The 22496-nt window shown below is 38.6% G+C and overlaps 1 protein-coding gene across 1 annotated transcript in view; it reads left to right on the top strand.

Annotated features, from left to right (window-relative positions):
• KPNA1 (karyopherin subunit alpha 1) overlaps positions 1-22496 on the top strand; it is a 51764-nt gene extending 29268 nt beyond the window's left edge. Inside the window, exons 9-14 of the mRNA XM_052701815.1 lie at positions 502-665; positions 1512-1590; positions 6978-7103; positions 16689-16816; positions 17594-17772; positions 19169-22496. Coding sequence (XP_052557775.1) covers positions 502-665; positions 1512-1590; positions 6978-7103; positions 16689-16816; positions 17594-17772; positions 19169-19356 — 864 coding nt within the window. The 3' untranslated portion in view covers positions 19357-22496. The remainder of the gene's footprint in view (positions 1-501; positions 666-1511; positions 1591-6977; positions 7104-16688; positions 16817-17593; positions 17773-19168) is intronic.

The following is a 22496-nucleotide window of genomic DNA, read 5'->3' as shown; positions in this document are numbered from 1 at the left end:
TAAGAAATAAGAATGGTTAAGCTTAAACTACATAGCAGAAATGTTTCTGAATTTCTCTGAAACAATGGTGTGCTTATTGCAAATTAAGCTTCTGAATGTTTTCTTGTTCTTTTGGCAGACATTCACAACCATTGTTTTGATATTGCTGCCTCCTGGTTATTTGTTAATGTCATTATGCAGTAGAGCAAAACTGTGCATCTTGGCTTCTTTAGTGAAAAAAGGCATGTCTTGATGGAGATGTTTGAGGTTAAGTTTCCAGGCATGGATGATACTGTAGAGGCTGAAGAATTCTAGTTGCTTTTCTGCTGGTTTGTTCCTCTCTGCTAGTGTAGTTGCAGCCCTACACCAAAGTGCTGCTGAAGTTCGAAGTTTGCCAGGTATTCAGGATTGTGATGCTAGTGTGTGGTTTTGTAATGATGCATACAGAATTAACTGACGTGTTAATAAGTATTCCAGTCCTTTTGATTGCATAATTTGTGCATCTCTTTTATTGTTTTACAGGTTTCACCTTGTCTTAGTGTGCTCTCCTGGCTGCTCTTTGTCAATGATACAGATGTATTAGCTGATGCCTGCTGGGCTTTGTCCTATTTGTCTGATGGCCCCAATGATAAAATCCAGGCTGTGATTGATGCAGGAGTCTGCAGAAGACTTGTGGAATTGCTGATGTAAGAAGTTTGTTCTGAATAAATGTATTACTCAATCCTTTCCCTAAAATCATGGTTCTTGCATCAGAAGGCACAATTAGATATATCTTAATCTGTTTATTTTCTAAAAACCAAAACAACCTGAATTTTATAACTTAGCCTGTCTTTAATCAGTCCTTTCTGTTGTCATAAGTAACAGGAACAGTGGAGCTTTTGCTGTGCTGTTTTTTCAACATGTAGCAACTGCTTTTTTGTAAAATTTACAGAAGAACAAGAAACAATAGTTTTCTGTGATGTAAATTCAAGAGGCTATTCGAAAAAGCAGTCTACTGAATTATTGAATAGAATGTATTACTTAAAGTACCTTTTTATTAAGTACTTTAATTTCTGAAAAAATTATTTACTTTTCCTGTTCTGATTTTAATAACGATAATGGGGAGATACAGTGCAAATACATTTAATGATAGAATATGATTAAATGGCTGGATGAAGATGCGCTTGAGTTAAACGCAGCGCTTCTGCCAGTGTTCTTCTGTCTCATTATCTGCCTTTGTGCATGCGATGTTAAGCATGTTCCATCCCTGAAGTTGATTTTTCTGCTCCCTCAGATGCCTGTACTGTGAGGTACTTGTATTATAGTAATCTCAGATTTCAGTTTTTATGTTGCTGAATGGTGTCTTACGGCCGAAAAGTTATGAACTCTAGAACGAGTTGCCATTAGTTTAAAATCAAAAGTCATTTGATTCAGATAATTGTAGCTAAGACAGACTTAGCTGGCAAATTTTTCCCTGGCAAATGTTTCTTCCTTGAGGATGTGAAGATGAAGATGATTCAAGATGGTTAACATCTCAATCTTGGTAATTTTAGGCATAATGACTATAAAGTAGTATCTCCTGCCTTACGAGCTGTTGGGAACATTGTCACAGGAGATGATATCCAGACCCAGGTATGGATTCACTTCTTTGTGTGTTGTACCCTGGTTCACCTTTCTGTTAATATCAGTGTAACCTATTCACGAGTACCTCTTCCTGTTCCTTTTTAAGTTTGAAAATGAAAGATTGACATTAATTGCTTTATGTAGTAGTTTCTTTTCCTGAACTGCTATTTGTTCTTGTATTACTGTGTCTGGAGTTCTTTTATAGCTGTGCAATACTCTTTGAATTTTTCTTTTCTGTTTTGTTTAAAGCAGTCTTCCTCTTAGGCTGAATTTTATACTGAATGATGTAATGTGGTGGGGCTGTTGACAGCCTGTTGCATTTGGTGCCTGTGACAGTCTGTGACGAATGTACCAATACGGTGTGGTGAGATCTTGGATGATATGTGACAGAGTCTGGGCGTGTGCTTGGAGAAGTAAGAGGCAGTGGCTCACACCGTTGTGTTAGAATTAAACTGTTGCCTTTGAGGTACAAAGTTGTCAACCTATTGATTTTTAGACTTTTCAAGAAGTGGCAGCTCCTATTAATTTTTGTAATCAGTGGGAACAGAGAGTCCATGCCGTGTATACGTGTCATTTGTGCCCACTAACTGATGGCAACCTTTTTTGCATGCAGAGCAGAAAATCCTATTATGAGCTTTATCTGTTGTACCTTTTGTTAAACTTTTCCCATTTCTTTGTGTATTCTGACATCCTTTTGTCAGGATCTGGTAATATGTGAAAGAAAAGTACAGAGTAGGCTGCTGCTTTTGAAGCTTTGCTGACTTTTGGCCTCCACCTCTCGTTCACAAACTAAAACGCATGAAAAGTATGCCTGTGTGATGTGGAGCTGTCAGACAAATGCACAAGCAAATTGGATTGAAGTCACAGGCTCAGGCAGGCTTGCTGTTGTGGGCTGTTAACTGTTATTAAAGCTGATAGCAGAAATAGGATCAGGAAGCGGTGGTAGCTGAAAATGGGAAGGTGTGTGTGGTGGAAGTGTTGAGATGGGCTTCCAGGTGATGGTGGTAGCAGCTGGGGATTTTAGATGGCATGAAGAGCTGGGAAAAAAACAAGTCACTTGTAGTATCTGATTTCCCATGCAGAGTACTTCTTCCACATAGATTATGCTAAAGTTAAAATCCAAGCTCCTAACTGTGAGGCTTGTTCAATAATTATTGGTTTATATTAGCATGTTGATTTACTGCCACAGAACTGCAACATTCAAGATGAGGCAGGAAGATGACTTAGTAACAGCAAGATACTGTTTGAGTATTTTGTAACTAGTGCTGGGGGAGGAGGCTAAGATATTATTTATTCATAGTGTATAGTTGCATTGTATAGGCATTCTTCTGTTTTTCTTAGTGACTTGTTTTTGAGATTGGTTGTAAGAGTGGTTGAGATACGTTTTGATAAAATAGCTGTTGTTTGTTTTTTGTTTTTTTTTTTTTTTTTTTTTTTTATAATGAATAAAACCGTAGGGGATCACTCAGTCATGTGTAAGGCAGATAATTAATACTACATTTGATAAAGTGAAATCTTTGATTTCACTTCAAGAAAATGTTTCAACTGCTTAGCTGCATGCAGGTGTTTGGTTTTGTTGTTTTTTTTTTTTTTAGAGAAGCATACCAAAGTGTTCCTAAAATTCTAAGGAAAATTAAAGTCTTGCATGCAGACTATGGCACATGACAAAGAGGGATTCAGAAGATGCACAAAAATCTGTAAACAGATCTGTGAGGGGGAAAGAAGAGCCCAGCTTTGACAGTAAACGCGTTTCTGAATATGTGAACAGCATACAAGCCAGCTGCCTGAAAAAGGTTTGTGCGCCCTCTTAGATCTGTTGCTTGTGAATAGAGAAGGTTTATGGGTGAAGTGGTGGATGGTGGCCTTCTTGGCCATAGTGACCATTAAGTAGTTGAATTGAAAATCTTTGGTGATAGGAGAACTGCCTCCAAAACCTCAACTTTTGATATGGGTAGAGCAGATTTCAGGCTGCTCAGGGAACAAGTTAGTGAAGTCCCCTAGGAAACTGCCTTCCAAATGCATACATCTGTTGGTGCTGGTTACTTCTTGAGTACCATCTCCTGAGAACACAGAAACTGGCAATCCTAAAATGCTGGAAGTGAAGCAGATGGGGCAGAGGTCTGGCTTGGCTGAACAGAAGTAATCTTTTAGAGCTTGGACAAGAAAAATAATCTATATGGCTGCTGGAGGCAACGTCAAGCAACATGGGAATACTTCAGGGATACTGTTTGCCTTTGTAGGGAGAAAATCTGTGTGATTGAAGCAGAACTAGAGTTGAAGCTGACCAATATTGTAGGGGGCAATGTATATATTTTTTTTAACGTGTTAATAATAAAAGGAGGACCAGAGGTAACATTGGTTCATAACCTGAAGAGAATGTCCTTGATTGTAAGGTGCCCAGACAGAGCAGACATCTAATGAGTACTTTGCCTCTATCTGACGATGGACTGTGGCACCTCAGGTGCTCTGAGTTGGAGGACTGTGACTATGAATAAGGATCATCTCTCAGCCAACCTCTGACTTGTGCAGGATTTGCTACTCCACGAGGTGCATATAAAGTACGTGGGACCTAATGGAACAAATCCCAGGGTACTCAACTAACCAGTGTTGTTTTAAGACCACTCTATTTTTAGTGATCTTGGAAATCTGGAAAGGTCTCAGTTGACTGGAAGGTGACAAATGTTGTTCTCATTCTCAAGGAAGACAAGAAAAGATCCTGGTAATTACAGGCCTGCCTGTGAATCTCACTTCAGCGTTTTGTAAAATTATGAAGAAAACTGTGCTGGGTGTTACTGAAAAGCACCTGAAGGACAATTTGGTTGCTGTTCAGAACCACCACAAGTTCATGAGGGAAAGATCCTGTTTAACTAATACAATATCCTTTTATGAGACGGTCACCCATTTAGTTGACTAAGGGAGGCCAGTTGATGTTATCTTTTTGGATTTCAGTAAAGCTTTTGATTCTGTTTTTCACAGTATCCTTTGGACAAAATATCTGCCAGAGGGCTAAACAAAAATATAATGTGGTGGGTGAGCAATTGGCTGATGAGTTAGGCCCAAAGGATTATAACAAATGGTGTTACATCAAGCTGGTGGTTGGTCACTAGCAGGGTTCCCCAGGCCTCAGTTTTAGGTCCAGTTCTCTTTAATGTTTTCATAAATGACTTAGATGTGGGACAAGGAGGTGTTTTGGACAAGTTGGCTGACAGTAGTTAATGAGGGCTGTTGACTCCATTGTGGGTGGAGAGGCCTTGCAGAGAGATCTAGACAAATCAGAGGAGTGGATAATCACCAATAACATGAAGTTCAACACGAGCAAGTGCTGGGTTCTGCACCTGGGAAGATGCAGCCCTGGCTGTATGTAGGCTGGGGGATGAGATGCTGGACAGCAGCCCTGCTGAAAGGCGTTTGAGAGTCTTGGCCAAAAGCAAGTTGAATGTGAGTCAACAATGTGCCCAAGCAGCCAGGAATATGAACCATATCCAGGGGCGCATCAACAAGGCATTGCTAGCCAGTTGAAGGAAGTGATTGTCCCACTCTACACTGAACTGGTGTTTCCCCTCCTCGAGCACTATGTATGCAGTTTTGAGCATCACAGTACTAAAAGGACACAGAGCGATTGGAGAGTGCCCAAAGGAGGGCTACAAAGGTAGTGAAGGGTCTGGAGGGGACGACGTGTGAGGAGCAGCTGAGGTCCTGTGGTTCGATCAGCCCAGAGCAGAGGAGGCCAAGAGGAGACCTCAACACAGCCTTACAGCTTCCTCACAAGGGGAAGCGAAGGGGCAGCACTGATCTCTGCTCTCTGGTGACAGTTGACAGGACCAAGGAGAATGGCATGAAACAAGGACAGGAGAAGTTCAGTTTGGATGTCAGGAAATGGTTCATCACCAGAAGGTGGTTGGGTACTGAAACATGCTCCTTAGTGCAGTGGTCATGGCCCCAAGCTGCCAGAGTTCAAGAAGCATTTGAACAGTGTTTTCAGACATATGGTCTGATTTTTTTGGCGGGTTCTATGTGTGTATATCTGGGAGTTGGACTCACTGATCCTTGTAGATCCCTTTGGGTGTGGGATATTCTATTTCTGTGATGCATTCTCAGAGTACATTTTCCATTGTATTTCATTTCGAACAATTAATAATTGCCAGTGCTTGGAGTTGGCCAAAAATGTAAGTAGTTTATGCGAAGAAAAAAAATTCCAATCTTGTCCCAACAGATATCTGATAAATGCTGAACCATAACCTTCCCCCGCTGCTTAATTTGCTAAATAAAAATTTTAGGAACATGTCCAAAGTCCAAGGAGGAGTTGGGGGATAAAAAGGGGGAGAGAGAGAAGGGAGATCACAGATTCTAAGATCAGAAATCCTGAGAGAGAGGGGAAAAAAAAAAAAGAAAAAAAAAAGCTGAGGAGCTGGACTTGTTCAACCTGAGGAAGGTTGAAGAAGGAGGCACTGGGGAGACCATGTTGTGGCCTTCTGATGCTTAAAAGGAACTTATAAACAGTTCTAGGCCCCTCACTGCAAGAAAGACATGGAGACCCTTGAGTGTATCCAGAGAAGGGCGACAAAGCGCAGGTCTTATGGGGAGTGGCTGAGGGAACTGGGATTGTTCAATCTAGAGGAGGCTCAGGGGAGACCTCGTCACTGTCTATAACTGCCTGAAAGGAGGCTGCAGTGAGGTGGGGGTTGGCCTCTTCTCTCACATCATTAGCCATAGGAGTGGAGAAAATGGCATGAACCTGTAGCAGGGGAGGTTCAGGTTGGATATAAAGAAAAATTTATTCTCTAGTAGAATGGTCATGTGCTGGAACCAGCTGCCCAAGGAGATGGTTGAGTCACTGTACCTGTAACTCCTGGAGGTGTTCAGTAAACGTTTAGATGTGGTACTAAGGGATGTGCTTTAGTGGGGAAATATTGTTGGTAGGTGGACAGTTGACCCTGGTGATTCTATGATTCTATGTTGGAGGAAATTCTTTACTCAGAGGGTGGTGAGGCACTAGTGCAGACTGCCTGGGGAAGCTGTGGATGCCCCATCCGAAAGTGTTCAAGGCCAGGTTGGATGAGACTCTGGGTAACTGGACCTAATAGGTGGCAACTCTGCCTATGGCAGGGCCATTGGCACTAGGTGATCTTTAAGTTCTCTTCCAACCCAAGCCATTTTGTTTCTGTTAAATCTGATGTTACTTAAACTACTTTTTTTTTTTTTTTTTGCTTGCTACCATGTGGAATACAAACATTTATACTTATTTCTCTTTTATTTTTCATTTTTTTTAAGCATTTTAGGAACATCTTGATGGCATATGCTTTCTAGCTTTTGAAGACTTTGTATTCCTTACTCCAGGTGATTCTCTATCCTATATTTCCTCTGAGATGTGCTTTTCTTTTTTGTTTTGTGTTCAGGTAATTCTAAATTGTTCTGCCCTGCAGAGTTTACTGCATTTGCTAAGCAGCCCTAAAGAATCTATCAAAAAGGAAGCCTGCTGGACAATATCTAATATAACAGCTGGAAACAGAGCCCAGATCCAGGTAACCTTTACAGTTATGATCAGTAATCTTTGTCTTTCAGGCTTAGAAAAAGACATTGGGTGATAAACTGTTTTTTGTGTTGTATGTACACAGTTACGTGGTTATATAATTACTTGGAAGCAGAAGCATGTTGTAGACTCTGTGCAAAATTGGAATATTTCAATGCTTCAATCATCTCTCAGATGCAAATTAGAATATTTAATTTTATAATATTTAAACAGATTATGAGGGAGGTAGACAGCCCTTCATGCATTTGGCAGTGTCTAAGATACTGAAATCCTCAACTAAGAAATGAGTAAGCTACAAACTTTGAGAATCAAATAACTTCTGATGTTTCTTGACTTCACTGCCAGATATGAATGAACTACATTGTAAAATACTTTTTATTCCTATTTATATACTCTTTTAATTCTTAGTACTGGCAGTTGTGCACTAGCCAAATCTGAAATTGCTTTTTATTAATCTGAACAGTAATTGAGGATATTAAACTTTTTACTTTGTGATTTGTCTTTCTTGATTATACCAAATTTTGTAATCCTTCATGTTATGTAATAGTACAGAACAACAATTGGAAGCTTCAGTCCTTTGTGTTAGCCATTACAGTAAGCCTCCAAAAACACACATCTTTGTTCTCAGTCTTGATTTAAGTTCAGCTGTCACAAGGAAATCCTGGGACTTGTTCCAGGTGGTATAAAAAATAGACCATCTTCTCTAAAGAGAAGATTTTTTTTCTTAAACTATAAAATGAGAAAAACCTGCTAAATAGATTTTGTTTTCCCTAGATCTGGAATTTTAAGAACAACTAAACTAAGGGAATTTTTGCTTCAAAGACAATGCCTTGTACCTTTTTAAAAAATGTTGCAAAAACAGATTTTGGTGAAATATACAAGGTTACCGTCAAGCTGAATGAAAATTTCCTCACATAAATCAAATTTCATTTATCTGAAGTTATATTTCTCAGTGCTTTTCTCATGGGATTGAGAGAGCACTCTCGGAGATTGCTGAGGACACATGAAAGTCCAACTGAAGACATCCGGTCTTTGAGGAATAGAAATGGATAGCAGAAATATTAGACATCAGAAATATTTTTACTACTGCTTTACTACTGCTACCAGGCAGAAGTAATGCATGGGTGCACAAAGACTCGGCCTTATCCATATTTTTCATTTGTCAGTTTTGCTAATGTATACTTTTCCTTGTAAGGCAGTCTAACATTTACTAGTCTTATATCTGATATCTCTGGATTATTCATTCTGTATCATCAGAGTCAGCACGAAGTGTTATGATTCTTCATCAAAGTGAGAGAATTATTTCTGTAGAAAATTTGTTATTAAAAAAAAAAAGTATAATACCTGCTTTGCAGGTGGTCATTATGATCTCTTAAGTTATACCTTCTTCATAAACCACATTCAGCTGCTGACTGAAATGAGATCTTCATCTACCTCTCAGAAAGAACAGAAAATAAGGGTTAGACTTTTCAGGAAGATTTTTCAGTCTCTCCTAAGATGCTTAGAATTGAGTGTGGGTATTTATCTAACTTAAGAGATACTCGTCTTAGAAAGCAAGGAAGAGAGAAAACAAACCTTACAGAAGGTGAAACACTGTAGGTCTTCCTAATCTGATTCAAGGATGTGACTAAAATGGAGGTGGAACCAAGGGCAAAGAAACCTGCAGTTGTAGTTATCTTTCTTAGTCAAAATTTTACTCTTAATACTGAAGATGATGTTTTTGTGATTTATTTTTCTTTGAAGCAAAAAGGATGTGGTCATGTCATCTAACCTTTGTAGAGCTCCAAAAATTTTGATTCTGGCTGTGCTACTGCTTATGTATTACATCTGTGGACTTGGTGAATGTTGAAGAAGATGAACTGTATAAAGTGAGCTACTGTGTCACTGCTTCTTCCTGTATCAGCACTTTTAATTGTTGTACAGTTAGCACTGCAAGGAAGGTAGTCAGTACTACTTGTAGTAGGGAAAGAATGTTTTTGCCTTTGCTTTCCTTTCAGTGAAGGATCTTTTGGATGCCTTACCCATGCAGTTACTACCTTAGTGCTGCTCCTCTCTGTTTCTGTCTAGGTTATTACTTCTCCTGGGAGGCTTAAGAGTTCTAAGCTTAGGAGTTCTGCAGGACAGTCCAACCCAATGCATTTGTTTTTCTCCAGTCTGTCAGAGATGTACTTCAAAATGCATAATCATGTAGGAATGTTGCAAACTATGGAGAAAAGAGAGCATGAGAGAATTGAAAGTGTTCACAGAAGTCATTCTGTAACGAAACAAGTATCTGAAGCATCAATAAAAATTAAAGTTCTCTAATAGAGCATTTTTTCAAAAGGCCAGAATTTCTATTTTCATTTTCAAGTTTTAGAGATAATTTGTACACCTAGAAGCTATTTCAGTAATTCAATAATTTCTGTGCCTTCTACATTCATTGTTCCATATCATTCTGTTCAAGTGAAACAATTAGTAGTGGCTGTCCTTGTTAGCACAGCAGTCTTACACCTGTTACATACTGCTCAGACATCCAAAAGTAAGGATTTAGATGAAATCTTAACTACAGCTTTTGTAAGACTCTATCTTTTAAAGCTGTTGTCCCAACTTTTTTTTTCCAATAAAGTGATAATGTAGTATCTTCATCTGACAAAATCTGTTGTATGTAACAAAACAGAATTGTTAGGTACATCTTTGTGTGTTTAGTGTTGTTTTTTTTTTTTAATGTTTCAAGGTGTCTTATTGCCTGTTTAGGTTGGTTCCCTTTCTACTGAGAACAGGATAGAATTGCTTTCTGTATTGGGAAAGGGAGATGAGAAGGCAGAGATGGCAGAAGTAATCCCATGAGTCATTAACATTGCACCTTCATTTCTAGCAAGCGATCATTTGGAAGTAGAGAAGAACCCTTAGCTATGCATAGAAAAATATTTGTGGTTGTGTGGACGGAAGCTTGTTTTCTCAGAACTCTTGCATCATGAAGAAAATGTAGCGTAAAGCAAATCACAAAGTGTGTTTAAATTTAAACATAGCCTGCCTTAGACTGTGCCACAGACAATATCGGAAGGCTGTATGTTGAGTATTTGCGTCCAATTCCAGTGAAAAAAATGTGAGAAGAAAATTCTCAGAAGTGAAATTGATAGTTCCTTTTTTAATAACTCATTTGTCCCTGCTCAGACAAATTGAACTGCCTTTGAACTTTGAACAAATACTATGTAGTGAAACAGTGGCTGTCTCAGGGGAATAGCCAATATAGTCCATGCTGTCAGCCATAAAACTGAAATGGAAATAAGTAGTTATTCTGATCGTGGGTGGAAGATAACTATCCAGGTGATTGTGGCATTTTGCAAACAATATCTATCCTGAGGCTTACATTTCTGAAACCTCAAGAGGAAGCCTATTAGAGGAAAACTGAAATAAGGGCTGTTTCAGAATATTTACAGCATGCTTGACTGGAATACTTGAGGCCATTTTATCTTGGAAGTACAAATTAGCCAACTACAGGTGTAATTGCAGTGATTATCATATGCTGAAAATCTCATCATAGATGTATAAAAAGGTTATGGAGAAGCTCTTATTCTTCTAAGTCTAGTTTGACTGGAGATTTCGTCTTGTGAAGTTTAAGGTGTAATGAAACCTTCTATCAGATCTGGAGCTGTTATGTCTGCTTTTCTCACAAAATTCCTTCTCTGAGATATTGCTTCAGGTAACTTCTAGTCAGTGTCAATCATTGTAAATGTTTGAGCTGAAAAAACTTCATAATAATTTTTTGCAAGTTGGAATATGCTGATTGGTAGATTCTTGAAGATGATCCTATGCTAAAATGGAGAGTAGAATCCTTGTCTGATTTCAGTAGCAGTGAGGACAAGGGATAATTCCCGTTTGTGAAGAACATATAATTGAAATAAGTGCATGGATGAACCTGTTTCATATGAGTTGCTTTATTCTTACTTTGTAGAAATTAATTTTAGAGATAACTTTACACTTTGCCATGAATTAAAATATCACTTCTTGAGAACTGATCTTCCTTATAGAAGGAAATACTAGATGCAGCTCTAAACTAAATTTCTTTTCCATCTTCCCCAGTACTTCTGAATTGTTTGATAGTTCCTGTGGCAGGTGGCAAACTGTAGCCAGATCTATTCCAGTTTCTGCTGTACTGACTTTGAACAAGCACAATCTTTAGCCAGAAAGCAAAGAACTGTAATTTCAGCTTTTCCCAAAAGTTGAATATCTGCTTTATATAGTAAACAACATTACTATGACTTATAATCTATTCTTATGAATGGATTATTGCTCCAGAGAAATGTGTTAGAATAGTATGGAAATTTTGGGTATTGCTCAAACCACAATCTAAGAATCACTTCTGAACAACAAGAAGAAAATGAAATATTTTAGTAAATCTAATATGTATTTTATCCAACCAGTATTAACAGACAAAGCTATATTTAGTGCTTAAGATTGCATTGGATTACACTCCCTCCATCCACCCACTCGTAAACATAGAAATATAAAGTTAGAGGGAAGGACTCCTATATTCATTTCCACTTTCATACTGTCTATACTGCTGTTTGATAGCATACTCCAAAGGCTTTCACTGCCATTTCTAAAAGATAAGACGACAGTCTATCACTGTATTAGATTTGCACTCAAACACAATAAACTTCTTCTAGTGTTAAGGCAGTGTAAGTTAACATGCATGAAGTGTGTGGAAGTAAGTGCTGTATTGGGTGTATTTAATGTTTAGAACACAGGAGGCTTGCATTTGTGTGTTTTTCTCCTCCAAAGGTGGAAGTGAAAGCCTTTCAGAGTGTGTTATCAAACAGTGTTTAGGCAACAGAAAAGTGTGATAGAGTACAGCAGTCTTTCCCCTCTTTATTTCTGTGCTTTTAAGGTTTGGGTTGGATGTGTATATCCTGATGCAGTCTTGATTGTCACTAAGTATAGTTTTTGTTTGTTAATTTCCTAGTTTGTATACAGCTTTGCTGTACTTCAGTGGATAGCTTCCCCAGTCAGGGAGAAGGGGAACTACATCTTCCTGGGAATCAGAAGGAGAACTGCACAACTGAAGCTAAATCCTGACTGTCGACCCTTCTGAAGGGTATGAAAGGCTATCAGATGCCTCAGAAAATGTTGTCTAACTTCGCAGCTGTTGAAAAGCTATGAAAGGCAGTACACCAGGTACAACCTTCCGTATCTGACAGTGAAGACATCATAGGAGTTCTCTTCTGTTGGCAGGTTAAAAAAAAACTTACCACTTTTTTTCTTATATGCCTTAAATTCTCACATGAACATCTGGAACAATGGAGTATGGCTGTGCATGGTAGCATCTGGATCTGTGCCATATTTTTCTGTGGAGTTTCTTATCCTTGCTGAAATATGATGTGGGGAAGTGTAGCAAATGCTACCTTGTGTGTCGGTTTTATAGACTGAATGACATGCATTTTTATCAGTTGGGTGAGGATGCAAGCTGAGAATTGTTAGAAATTGTTTTGTGACAGTTACTTGACAGCCAGTTACTGTGGCTGTTTTCTACAGCCACAGTAAGACTGGGGCTGTAGAAAAGGAAGAATGTAGTTTGCATACAATGTTGCTGTTTACACAGGCAAACTATGAAGTTATTTAAGTATAAATTACATTGATCCATGCCATAGTTTGCACAAATGGTCTAAAACCTTTGTTCCTTTTGTAGTGGCAGGACTTAAAAAAAGTTAGGAGCAAGATATAGTATTGCTGAGAATGTCATATTTGTCTGAGGACTAGCAAAACTGAGGTAAAAGATTTTTAGATTAGTGTTTCAATAAAAGTCTGCTTTAAGCTTCTGTGTGTGGTAAATCCATATATCATGCTGTATGGAATTCAGTAGATCTAGAGCACCTTTCATCCAGTTATTCTGTCTGAAAACCTCAGCAGTTCATGTTACTGTATTTTTTTGTAGAAGAGACTCAAAGCTGCAGACGCCTCAACACAGTACTGTTATTACATTGCAGGTTCTTCCTGAGAAGAGGTAGCAACCTTGTGTAAACAATCTGGAAGTTTACTTTACAAACAATTTGGAGTGGATGGGCTTAGTGTCTGTGTAAACAACATAAAAGTCATTTAGAACTGAGATCTCAAGTGTTTTCTGGATCACAAATTACTGTGAAACCTATAAAATTTCCAGCCTGAAGGAGGAGGATGCAGGAGGAGGACTGTACTCACAGTTGCCAGATAGAGTGGTGACTGTAATCTTTGAATTGCTAAAGTTACTGAGACAGCTTGCAGGAGCAGTAAGATCACACTGTAAGACTTGGTTGCTTTCACACGCATGTGCTGAATCATGTGTAGATGTTTGCATACTATATGTGTATTTTTGTGTACTATAAGCGATTTATTTGTTGAAACTCAAATGAGGAGGAGAAAATTCAGCTAGTGCTGTCCAGTTCATGTATTGACTTATAATACTCTACTGCTGAAGAGTTATTCCCTAATTGGCTATAAAGTAGTTAGGTTTGACACTGATGCAGATGTAATAAAACTCTAAAAATTCACTTCTGTGTAGCTCTGTTCTTTAAAGCAAGCTATTAAGTGAAGAAACTTGATCAGAAGAAATAAAAAGGATGGAATGTTTCTAAGGTGAGCAGTTATTGGAAGTTTTCAGAACTCGAGTGCCATCTTTAGAAAAACAAACAAAAGACACAACAAAAACTCTTTAAAAGTGAGGGCCAGATTAGTTGAAGGGCTGAGTATTACAGTTCAGTTTGAAATTAAATTTGAAAATTAAGATTTTGTCTCAAATTCAATTTTAGTTCTCTGCAAGATTCTGTTGTGTGTCAGAATGGTTTCAGCGTATCTGAAGGGATGCAGTTGAGCATAAATTTTGGTGTTAATTTCATCATTTTAAGGATGGGCTCTGCATTAGCTATTGGGCTGAAAACAGACGGATAATATATCTTGTAAATGCTGTTTCAGTGCATAGTAGCAGCCTGAAATCAAACACAGTTATTTTATATGCCAAGGAAAGGGATAAAACCAAAACAAAATTCATTTGTAGTATAATTCTTTGGTGTTGCACTGTGTGTACAACTATCTTCAGGAGATATATGGGGCATTGATGTTAAGGGAGACTATCAAATGTCAGATTGATTCCATGTGAAGAGCAACTACATAGAGTAAGGTTTAAGTGGAGGGAGTTGTGATAGAGTGCTGTAGAAACACAAGTGGCATTTGAGAAGGTGAACAGGCAGGGTCTGATTATTCCTGGCTTTTGAGCAAGGTCATCAAAGAGATAGCAGAGAAATGACTGTGCTGTCTTCAGGACACACAAGCACATTGTTTCCTTCAGATGAGTCAAACTAGAACTCACTGCTGCAACTGGGAAGTTTAAAAAGATGAAAAAATATGAAGAGTTTTTACTTTCCTGTGGATCTGCTCTTGTTTGCTTTTGAAAGCAGATTGTTAACAATAGTTTGTTCTTGTGTTCAAGCACAATGGTAATTTGGATTAAACAAATCCATGTGAGATGCTGAAAATGATGTGTTCTTTTGAAGTGTTTCTTTAAATTTTTGTTCTGTTGACCTGCTGTTACCAAATTTCTTTATAAATTTCAGACATACTTAGAAGATAGGTAAATAAGAAAGTTATTGTACATCATCTGCTCAGAAAGAATGTTTAAGTATCCTTAGCCTTGCAGCGAGTAAGAAGTTTCCCACCTATTTTCATGAATGGCCAAAGCATCTTTGGTTTTTCAAGGGCCAGTTACTGAACTGAAGTCCCTTAACAGTTCATTTTACCTAAGAGCTGTATTGAGCTTGAGTGCTTTTTTTATACTCACCACATTACTTGAGTTTTCAGCACACTTCCATATCAGACACAGACTGTGGTAAGAGGGGAAAAAAGTCATTCAAGTTACCACTTTTAAAATCTTTGGTTGTAGGATCTCATCCTACCACAATCCTTAAGGGTTTTGCTCTGCCTGAGGTGTGCTTTTCTTCAAGAGAAAAAAGGTATCTATTTCAGTAGTTCAGTGTTTCTCTGTTATCACGTAAATAAATGTACTTGAGAGGAAAGTGTGACCTACTTCTAGAATAAATGTTGTTTCCACGTAAAATGTCAGAGCTAGATTGTGTATTCTTGTTCAAGAAAAACCACTGTAGAAAAGGCTGTGGGACACGGGCTTTAAAATAATAGATGCTGCAAGCACTTTTCCTTTAATGCTTTATTTTCTTCATTAGTATTTTTTTTTTCCCCACCACATTGAAGCTTATGCTAAATAAGGCTTTCCTTCAAAATATGCTATTATAGATTCCGAAGAAGTTGCACTTTGATCAGTGAATCCTGGAGACATACTTGAGGGTTATGAAACCAAGGTATCGGGGTTTCTTACATTCCATTATTAGTGTCTGCTACTGTCCTTTCAGAAGGTGGAGTTTGGCAGCAAGCTTGGGGAGATTGTAGTGCTTAGTACCTTTATCAGTGCAGAAAGCGGAAAAGGATTTATGTTGAATCTTCTCACTCTTCTAGCACTTTTTCTGCCAAATCTAAAGCAAATAAGAAACCTTTCAGTGCTAGCAAACAGAGCTTTCTGTTGTTGAATTCCTTTAAGTTGTGTTTTGTGATGGTTGTCAAACTGGTGCAGTGTTTTTACTTGTGGCCCACAGGTTGCCTTTATAGAAGCAGACATTCTGTGTAAGGGAGACTGTTCATGGAACTGTTGATAAAAGTTGTGCACATGTGGATTTGCAAGTTCATGCAGCATGGATGCCCAGATAAGCAGGAAGGGTAAAAGAAAGAGAACTGCCTGTAACTTTATGCTGGATGCAGTCTGTTCCACTTTATGGAGCTCCTTGCAAAGAATCTCTTTGGCTTTGAATGTGCTGTTACCAGTACTATGATGATGTGCTTACAAAACAGTTGTTTAAAAATGTACCCTGAGCTCCTGATTCTTCTAGTGATCCTTGGGGAAGTGTTTCAAATCTTTATCGTGGGTGTAATACTGAAGCGGTTTCATCTGTCTTTTACTGCAGAACGTTCTTTCCAGAAGTTATTAGAAACTTTGAGCTGCTAAATTTTATTTGACTTGTATGAGTTTGATAGGCTATGCAGTTAAGCATCGTATCAAACCATCTGTAGCTTTGTCTTTTTTCCAGGAATGAACATACTGGTGTTTGCTTGCTTTGCAGAATTCTTAGTTCTAAAATTACGTTTTTTCTTTGCCCTGTTGTCTAATCCAATCAAAATAGAGTGTCATACAAAACAGGCTTATGAATTCTTTTTTTTCTTTTTAGGGAATCCTAATGACTTAGTGGTTTACTGACTTAATAGCTGAGTGGTTCTCTATCTGGAAAAGTTAGGGAAATATGGCATTCTCTTGCTGTCAAAATATAATTAAGTGGCACATTACATATGAAGGTAGTTTTACCTGATCTGTTCAATCTGGAATAATCATTTACCCAGAGATAATTTGGGTTTTGAATGTAAAACTATAAACTGATTTTTGTCCATTAAGAAGTTTGCTTCATTGTTTAATGTGTCATCCTGAGCATAGACATTAAATGAGCCAGCACTAGGAATTTGTTTCTAATTCTAGTTATAACCCTGATATGTAATTTCTTTTTTGCAGACAGTCATTGATGCTCATATCTTTCCAGCTCTTATAAATATTTTGCAAACGGCTGAGTTTCGAACAAGGAAGGAAGCAGCTTGGGCAATCACAAATGCAACATCTGGGGGCTCTGCTGAACAGATCAAGTATGAAATAGTACAAATATTTCAGTGCAATTGGGTGAACTGGTTCTTGTTCAAGGAGTCAAATTAGTAATCTAGAAACTGGAAGACTTTTCTATAAAGAGTTGGTACAGACAGGCACTGTGTACAATTTTGTGCCTCCAGTGTTTGTCTACAGAGATGTCCTTTTTGGATTGAGTTGTGAATGAGACATTCATTCCTGTATAGAGAAACCACATGAGAATTTCAACTGTAATGTTTAATTTCATTAATTGACCCATTTCTCTTTTGTGGAAAAAAAATTAAAATTTAAACTTATTTCACAGTGATCATTTCAGAATGTAATAAATTGTTAGAAGACTGGAGAGGAATGGCTCAGAGACCTATGGCCAAGCCCCTGAGGCAATGGCAAACTGAGGCATCATATGCATTGTTTTTCCTGTTTTTTATGCTAGTATGCTATGCTTACATGCGAGTTTGTATGAAGTAAATACTTATGTAACAAATCAATGCAGTTCATATTAATAATATTCATTTAAAACTTACAGGTAAAGATGTATATAAATACAAGCTAGAAAATTAAATTATGCGTAAAGAAATATGTAAAATAGATAGAAGATGTATATGATATTTTCAGTGTTTTAGCAGAATTGGTAAGATACAGATACCTGTCTGTAGTTTTTTCTCTGATCAAGTTGATATTTCATCTGATTGTTTTGGTTCTTAGTCCTTGATGCTTAAATGACAGTATCTGCTGTAAGTTTGCATAGAACCTGATTAATTGTTTGTAATGTTTTTCAGATATTTAGTAGAATTGGGATGCATCAAACCACTCTGTGACCTCCTTACCGTAATGGACTCAAAGATTGTGCAGGTGGCACTGAGTGGGCTGGAGAACATCTTGAGGCTTGGAGAGCAGGAATCCAAGCGCAGCGGCGCCGGCATTAATCCTTACTGCGCTCTTATTGAGGAAGCATACGGTATGAGCAACGTGTCTGTGGATGGCAGGTTTTAAAGCAATGACCATGGATCCATTAGATTTTCAGTAGATGAGACTGAATTGATTTCCTTATCACTGTTAACTGTTCTTAGACAAGTTTCCATCCACCAGTGTACTTCAGCATTTACTTTCTTCTTCTGCATGTAGCTTGAGACAGTGTATGCAGATGGTCTTTCCTGTCTTTTTCACATTGAGGAAGCCTTCTGGGTATCATTCAGCCTGTAGTATGTTCCTTCCACAGCAGATAAACTTTAGGAGCTCTGTTCTGTTGCACAGTTTTCAGGCCTATCCTTTCCCTCTCTGCTGCCTTGCAGAATTCTGCCAGCAGCAGCAATTTCCTGGTTTGCCTTTGCTTTGCTATTGTTGTGGTGTTTACTGCAGTCATTTCATCCTGATTCTGAGTTACTGCTACTCTTTAAGGTTAGTTTTCTTGTTAAAAGGCCCTCTCAGCTGAGTCTGGACATTTTCTGTCCTGTGTGGTACATCTGTTTCTCCACCTCAGTAGTGTTTCTCAGTACAATTAAGTATCTTTGAGAACAACTTAATTTCATTTTTCATGCCATAAATAAGGTTATCTTAGCAGAAGACTGCAGGTGAAGAGCTTGTAAGTCGCTCACCATTTAACACTCTTGCTGTACTGGGGGGTTTTAATGCATTTTTTGTAGACTGCTGGCTTCTCTCTTTCATATGCTAAGTACAAAGAATACAGTAAGTGTGCTTGCTCTCCACTTCATGAGGTCTTAATCCTCTGTTCTCTTAGCACACTGTGCTATCGGGCCATTCTGCATTCCCTGTCTATAAGCTCATAGCTTTCCTTATGTTTTCAAAAATACTGAAGTGGCAAGCAATCCATACATAATTTGGCTATAAAGGTGTGTTTATGTCATGTCAATTCAGTTGTGGTATATAGTCATTGTATGTGTGCCAGTTGCACAGTAAAACCAGTTAGTTTTAACTCTGATTTTGGAATAAAATTATTTTAAAAAAAATTATAAAAAGTTTCTGAAAGATTCTGGCTGAAGGAGTCCAGGTGAGTGTTGGTTCTTTTAACAGCAACTGAAATTGCTAGACTGGAAGGACCCAGGGGATTCCTGCCCTTCTGGATCACTTGGACTGAGGTTGTCCCCTCTTCTTGTTTCTAGGACAATACAGTAGAGAGGCAAAGCATGAATTCCCCATTGATATACGCATACACTCTTTTAGCACAGGTATAGCTGACCACAGAGATGTCTGATTACCTAGCCACCTAATGTCATAGAAATGTGCAGATCTTTTTCTAAAGATTGATTGAATGTGATATTTAAAATAGACTGAATACGATCATTAGTTGTAATGCTTCACCAAGCTGTAACTTTGCACACTTCTTTTCTCTGCAGGCCTCGACAAAATTGAGTTCCTCCAGAGCCATGAGAATCAAGAGATTTATCAGAAGGCATTTGATCTGATTGAGCACTACTTTGGAACAGAGGATGAAGACAGTAGCATTGCCCCACAGGTGGATCTCAGCCAGCAACAGTACATCTTCCAGCAGTGTGAGGCTCCCATGGAAGGCTTCCAGCTCTGAGGTGCCTCTGTGCCGTGTGCTCCTCTACCTAGCCAATCCTGTTGTCGAGCCACAAGCCACCTGTGGAGTGATTCTCTCAGTGTTTTCCATAACCCTGTTTGCGCTCATTTGCTTGCCTTGTGCACATTCTCTTACATACGTCTGGAAAACTTTCGGCTCTCTGTGGCAGGATGCCCCCTTCTTGGCAAGGGGTTGCCCGAATCACACTTCTTCTCTAGATTCTGAACCTCTCCACTGTCATCTTCATGAGGTTGAGGCACATTTCTATACTTTGAGATATTCCCTGCTCCTATTACAGGAAAAGAATCCCACCTCCACTAGCCCCCCGCACTCCTGGCATCCAAAGTAAGGCTGCCTTTCTCATGTATTTACTGCAGTGTGTGCCTGCAGTTCCAGGGAGACTTTCAGACTTTCTGAGAACGTGGCTGAATTCATTTCCCATACTTTTCTCTGGATGCCTCCTCGGATTGCTGTGTGAGTTGCGTTAAATCTTCGTATGGAATGTATCTCCTTCGCTGTATGTGCCAGCTGGAGCTATTGGAATATAGATCGTTACAAATAATGGAATAAGTCTTCTATCCCCTGCAACAACAAGCTCCAATGGATGTGTTTTCTGGTTTTTACGAATACTGAACACACGTGGCCCTACCCCTTCTCAACACTGAGCTCTCAATGTGGACTGCAGACCACTGTGGAAATCTGCGTACCTTCTCAGTCTTTCCATCCACAAAAAGGAACCTGTGAATAGGTCACTCCTACCACCTCCCCAGAAATGACTTTTTGAAATAGCTTTTAGAATGGAGAAACTACTCTCATTTTGCTTGCCAGCACAGTATAATCCGGCCAGGCCTACCTTAAAATCCAGCCCTTCCTGACTTTGTGCTACAAAGTCTGGTCCTTGGTTGTAAAGTTATGGCTGAAAAATTTCTATTGCCTCTTAACATTTTTACACAGCTTGACTTGAACTGAGTTGTGAAAAATTACCTTCTGAACACAAAATCTTAATTTGTAAAACTTAGCACAGGGAGTGTTAGATCTCCTTTTCATTTTCACAAGACAAGAGCTTCCTTTCCAACTTGCCTAAAAGAGTCCTACTGGTCAAGCCTCATATTTAAGAACTAAAATGGCTCTATGCTCAAAGGATAGTCAATATTACATCCAGATCCACCTGGCCCTTTCATTTCATTATTTCTTCTGCTGTTTATGGGACTTCAGGTGAACTGGCATGGAATGCTTGATTCCTACAGGTGACATCTGTAAGGCATTGCTGACTGCATGACAGCTGTCATCCACAGCTGTAGACTGCCCTTCTGCTAGCAGCATGTTCTTGGCTCCGCAAGATGCTTGGATCACAGACATCTGATGCAAAGGCCGGCCACTCCTCACTGAGTTCAGCTGACATTGTCACCAAGCTCTTCAAAAAGGGGGACATGCCATGTGATTGTAAGTGGCAGTTCCATTTCTGTAAAGGCAATGGATTCTCCAGGCTATCTGCCTCCCTCAACCCCAGCAATGGGCTGTGTTCTTTCAAGCCATTTGGAACATTTGCAACACACATTTGTCCAGTGTAAACATTTCAAAAATGCCTCTGATATCTGCAGTGTCATGTACCTGTGGTAAATGTTAGTGGCAGAACTGTCTGCAAGATCCTCCTTATGACTCCTCTCAGTGACAAGCCACTGCAAAAGCAAAAAACAGTCCACTGTATACAGAATAATACCAATATATAAAATGCTTGTCAAAGTGCTGAAAGAAGCTAGGCAAAGGCCTGAACACATCAACTCTGTGTCATCATTATTTAAATACAATCTTTGGTTCTGTCTGTGCTTCAGGATGGAGACTGACCTGTGTGGCTGCTGCAGAAGCCACCTGCTGCCTCCCTAGCTAAGCCAGTTGGCCTCCCCCTTCCCTCTCCCAGTTATTTTCTAGTGCTGCTTTGTGCTGAAGGAACATTTAGTTTACTGCACTTGATCTGTAAATGAACTTTGATTCTTTGTAATCTTAGGGGGTTAAATTTGGTGGTTAATTTAAAAACAAAAACCCTCAATGTTGCCTTTACATCACATATAAATAACTGTGTTTCTCTTTTCTTGAAGGGTGATAGAAGCACTGATTAGTAGCAAAATCTTGTTTTAGCTTTTGGATTTTTTTGTGCTGGATTTTTTTACGTGTAAATTTCCAATAACATGTCATTTCTATAAGATTTGTTTAAAATCATTTACCTCTTATTGGATGGTATAAAAATGCTACATATTTTGTAAACAAATCTGAGCGAAGTGTGTGTGCATATATTCTGTATATTCATATATGTATATTCTGTGTATATATACACTTGTGTGTATATATACATATGTACACACACACGTGTATATATATATACACACATGCGTAAGTGTGTATATATATACATATCTATATATCTATATATATAAGTGTTTTCTCTTCCAGGCTAGTGAAAACAATGTGGTGCATTGGCATTTCCCTCCCCTGCCCCCAAGAGAAAAATGACAATTGCCTCTAAATGAGCAAAGTAAAAAATTGAGTCCATTTAAGCTGAATGGTGTGCCTTCCTGTGTAAGGAGCCTAGCCAGTGTTGTTACTTTTGCAGTGGATATGTGAATTCAGAGCAGATAAGTATAAATCTTTAAACTTGATATGTTTGTTTGAAGTGACAGGCTTGGTTGACACAGGTAATATTGTTGTTGTATATACTTACACTGTGTAAAGCATTTGACTGGTACTGCATTATATTTTGACTGAGAACTAAAACAATACAGAAGTCAATGTGGCACACATTAAATGGATTAAAATGTGGCTAAACTCATAGGTCTCAATTTGATTTTAAATGGTGCTCAATTGAATGTATTTTCATCAGGATCTTCCAGCAACCAGTTCTTGTCTTTGCTTTATTTAGTCTTACTAATGACTTGAAAAGAAACAAAATTTCTAACGAAGGCTGCAAATTACGTGAGTGTGGAAGGGAGTACAGACTTGTGCATTATGAAAGGAAGAGCTTACTGATACAGACTGATCAGAATTACTTGGTAAACCAAGAGCAGTCCAACTGTTTGTATTTTGATAGAGCCAAATGCGTGGTGTAACATACCCATCTAATAAATAACATTCGGGCCCCATGTAAA

This window comes from Tympanuchus pallidicinctus, unplaced genomic scaffold (genome assembly GCF_026119805.1).
Source record: "Tympanuchus pallidicinctus isolate F22 unplaced genomic scaffold, pur_lepc_1.0 scaffold40, whole genome shotgun sequence".
Classification (NCBI taxonomy): Eukaryota; Metazoa; Chordata; class Aves; order Galliformes; family Phasianidae; genus Tympanuchus; species Tympanuchus pallidicinctus.
This window is presented reverse-complemented; position numbering and strand designations above follow the sequence as displayed.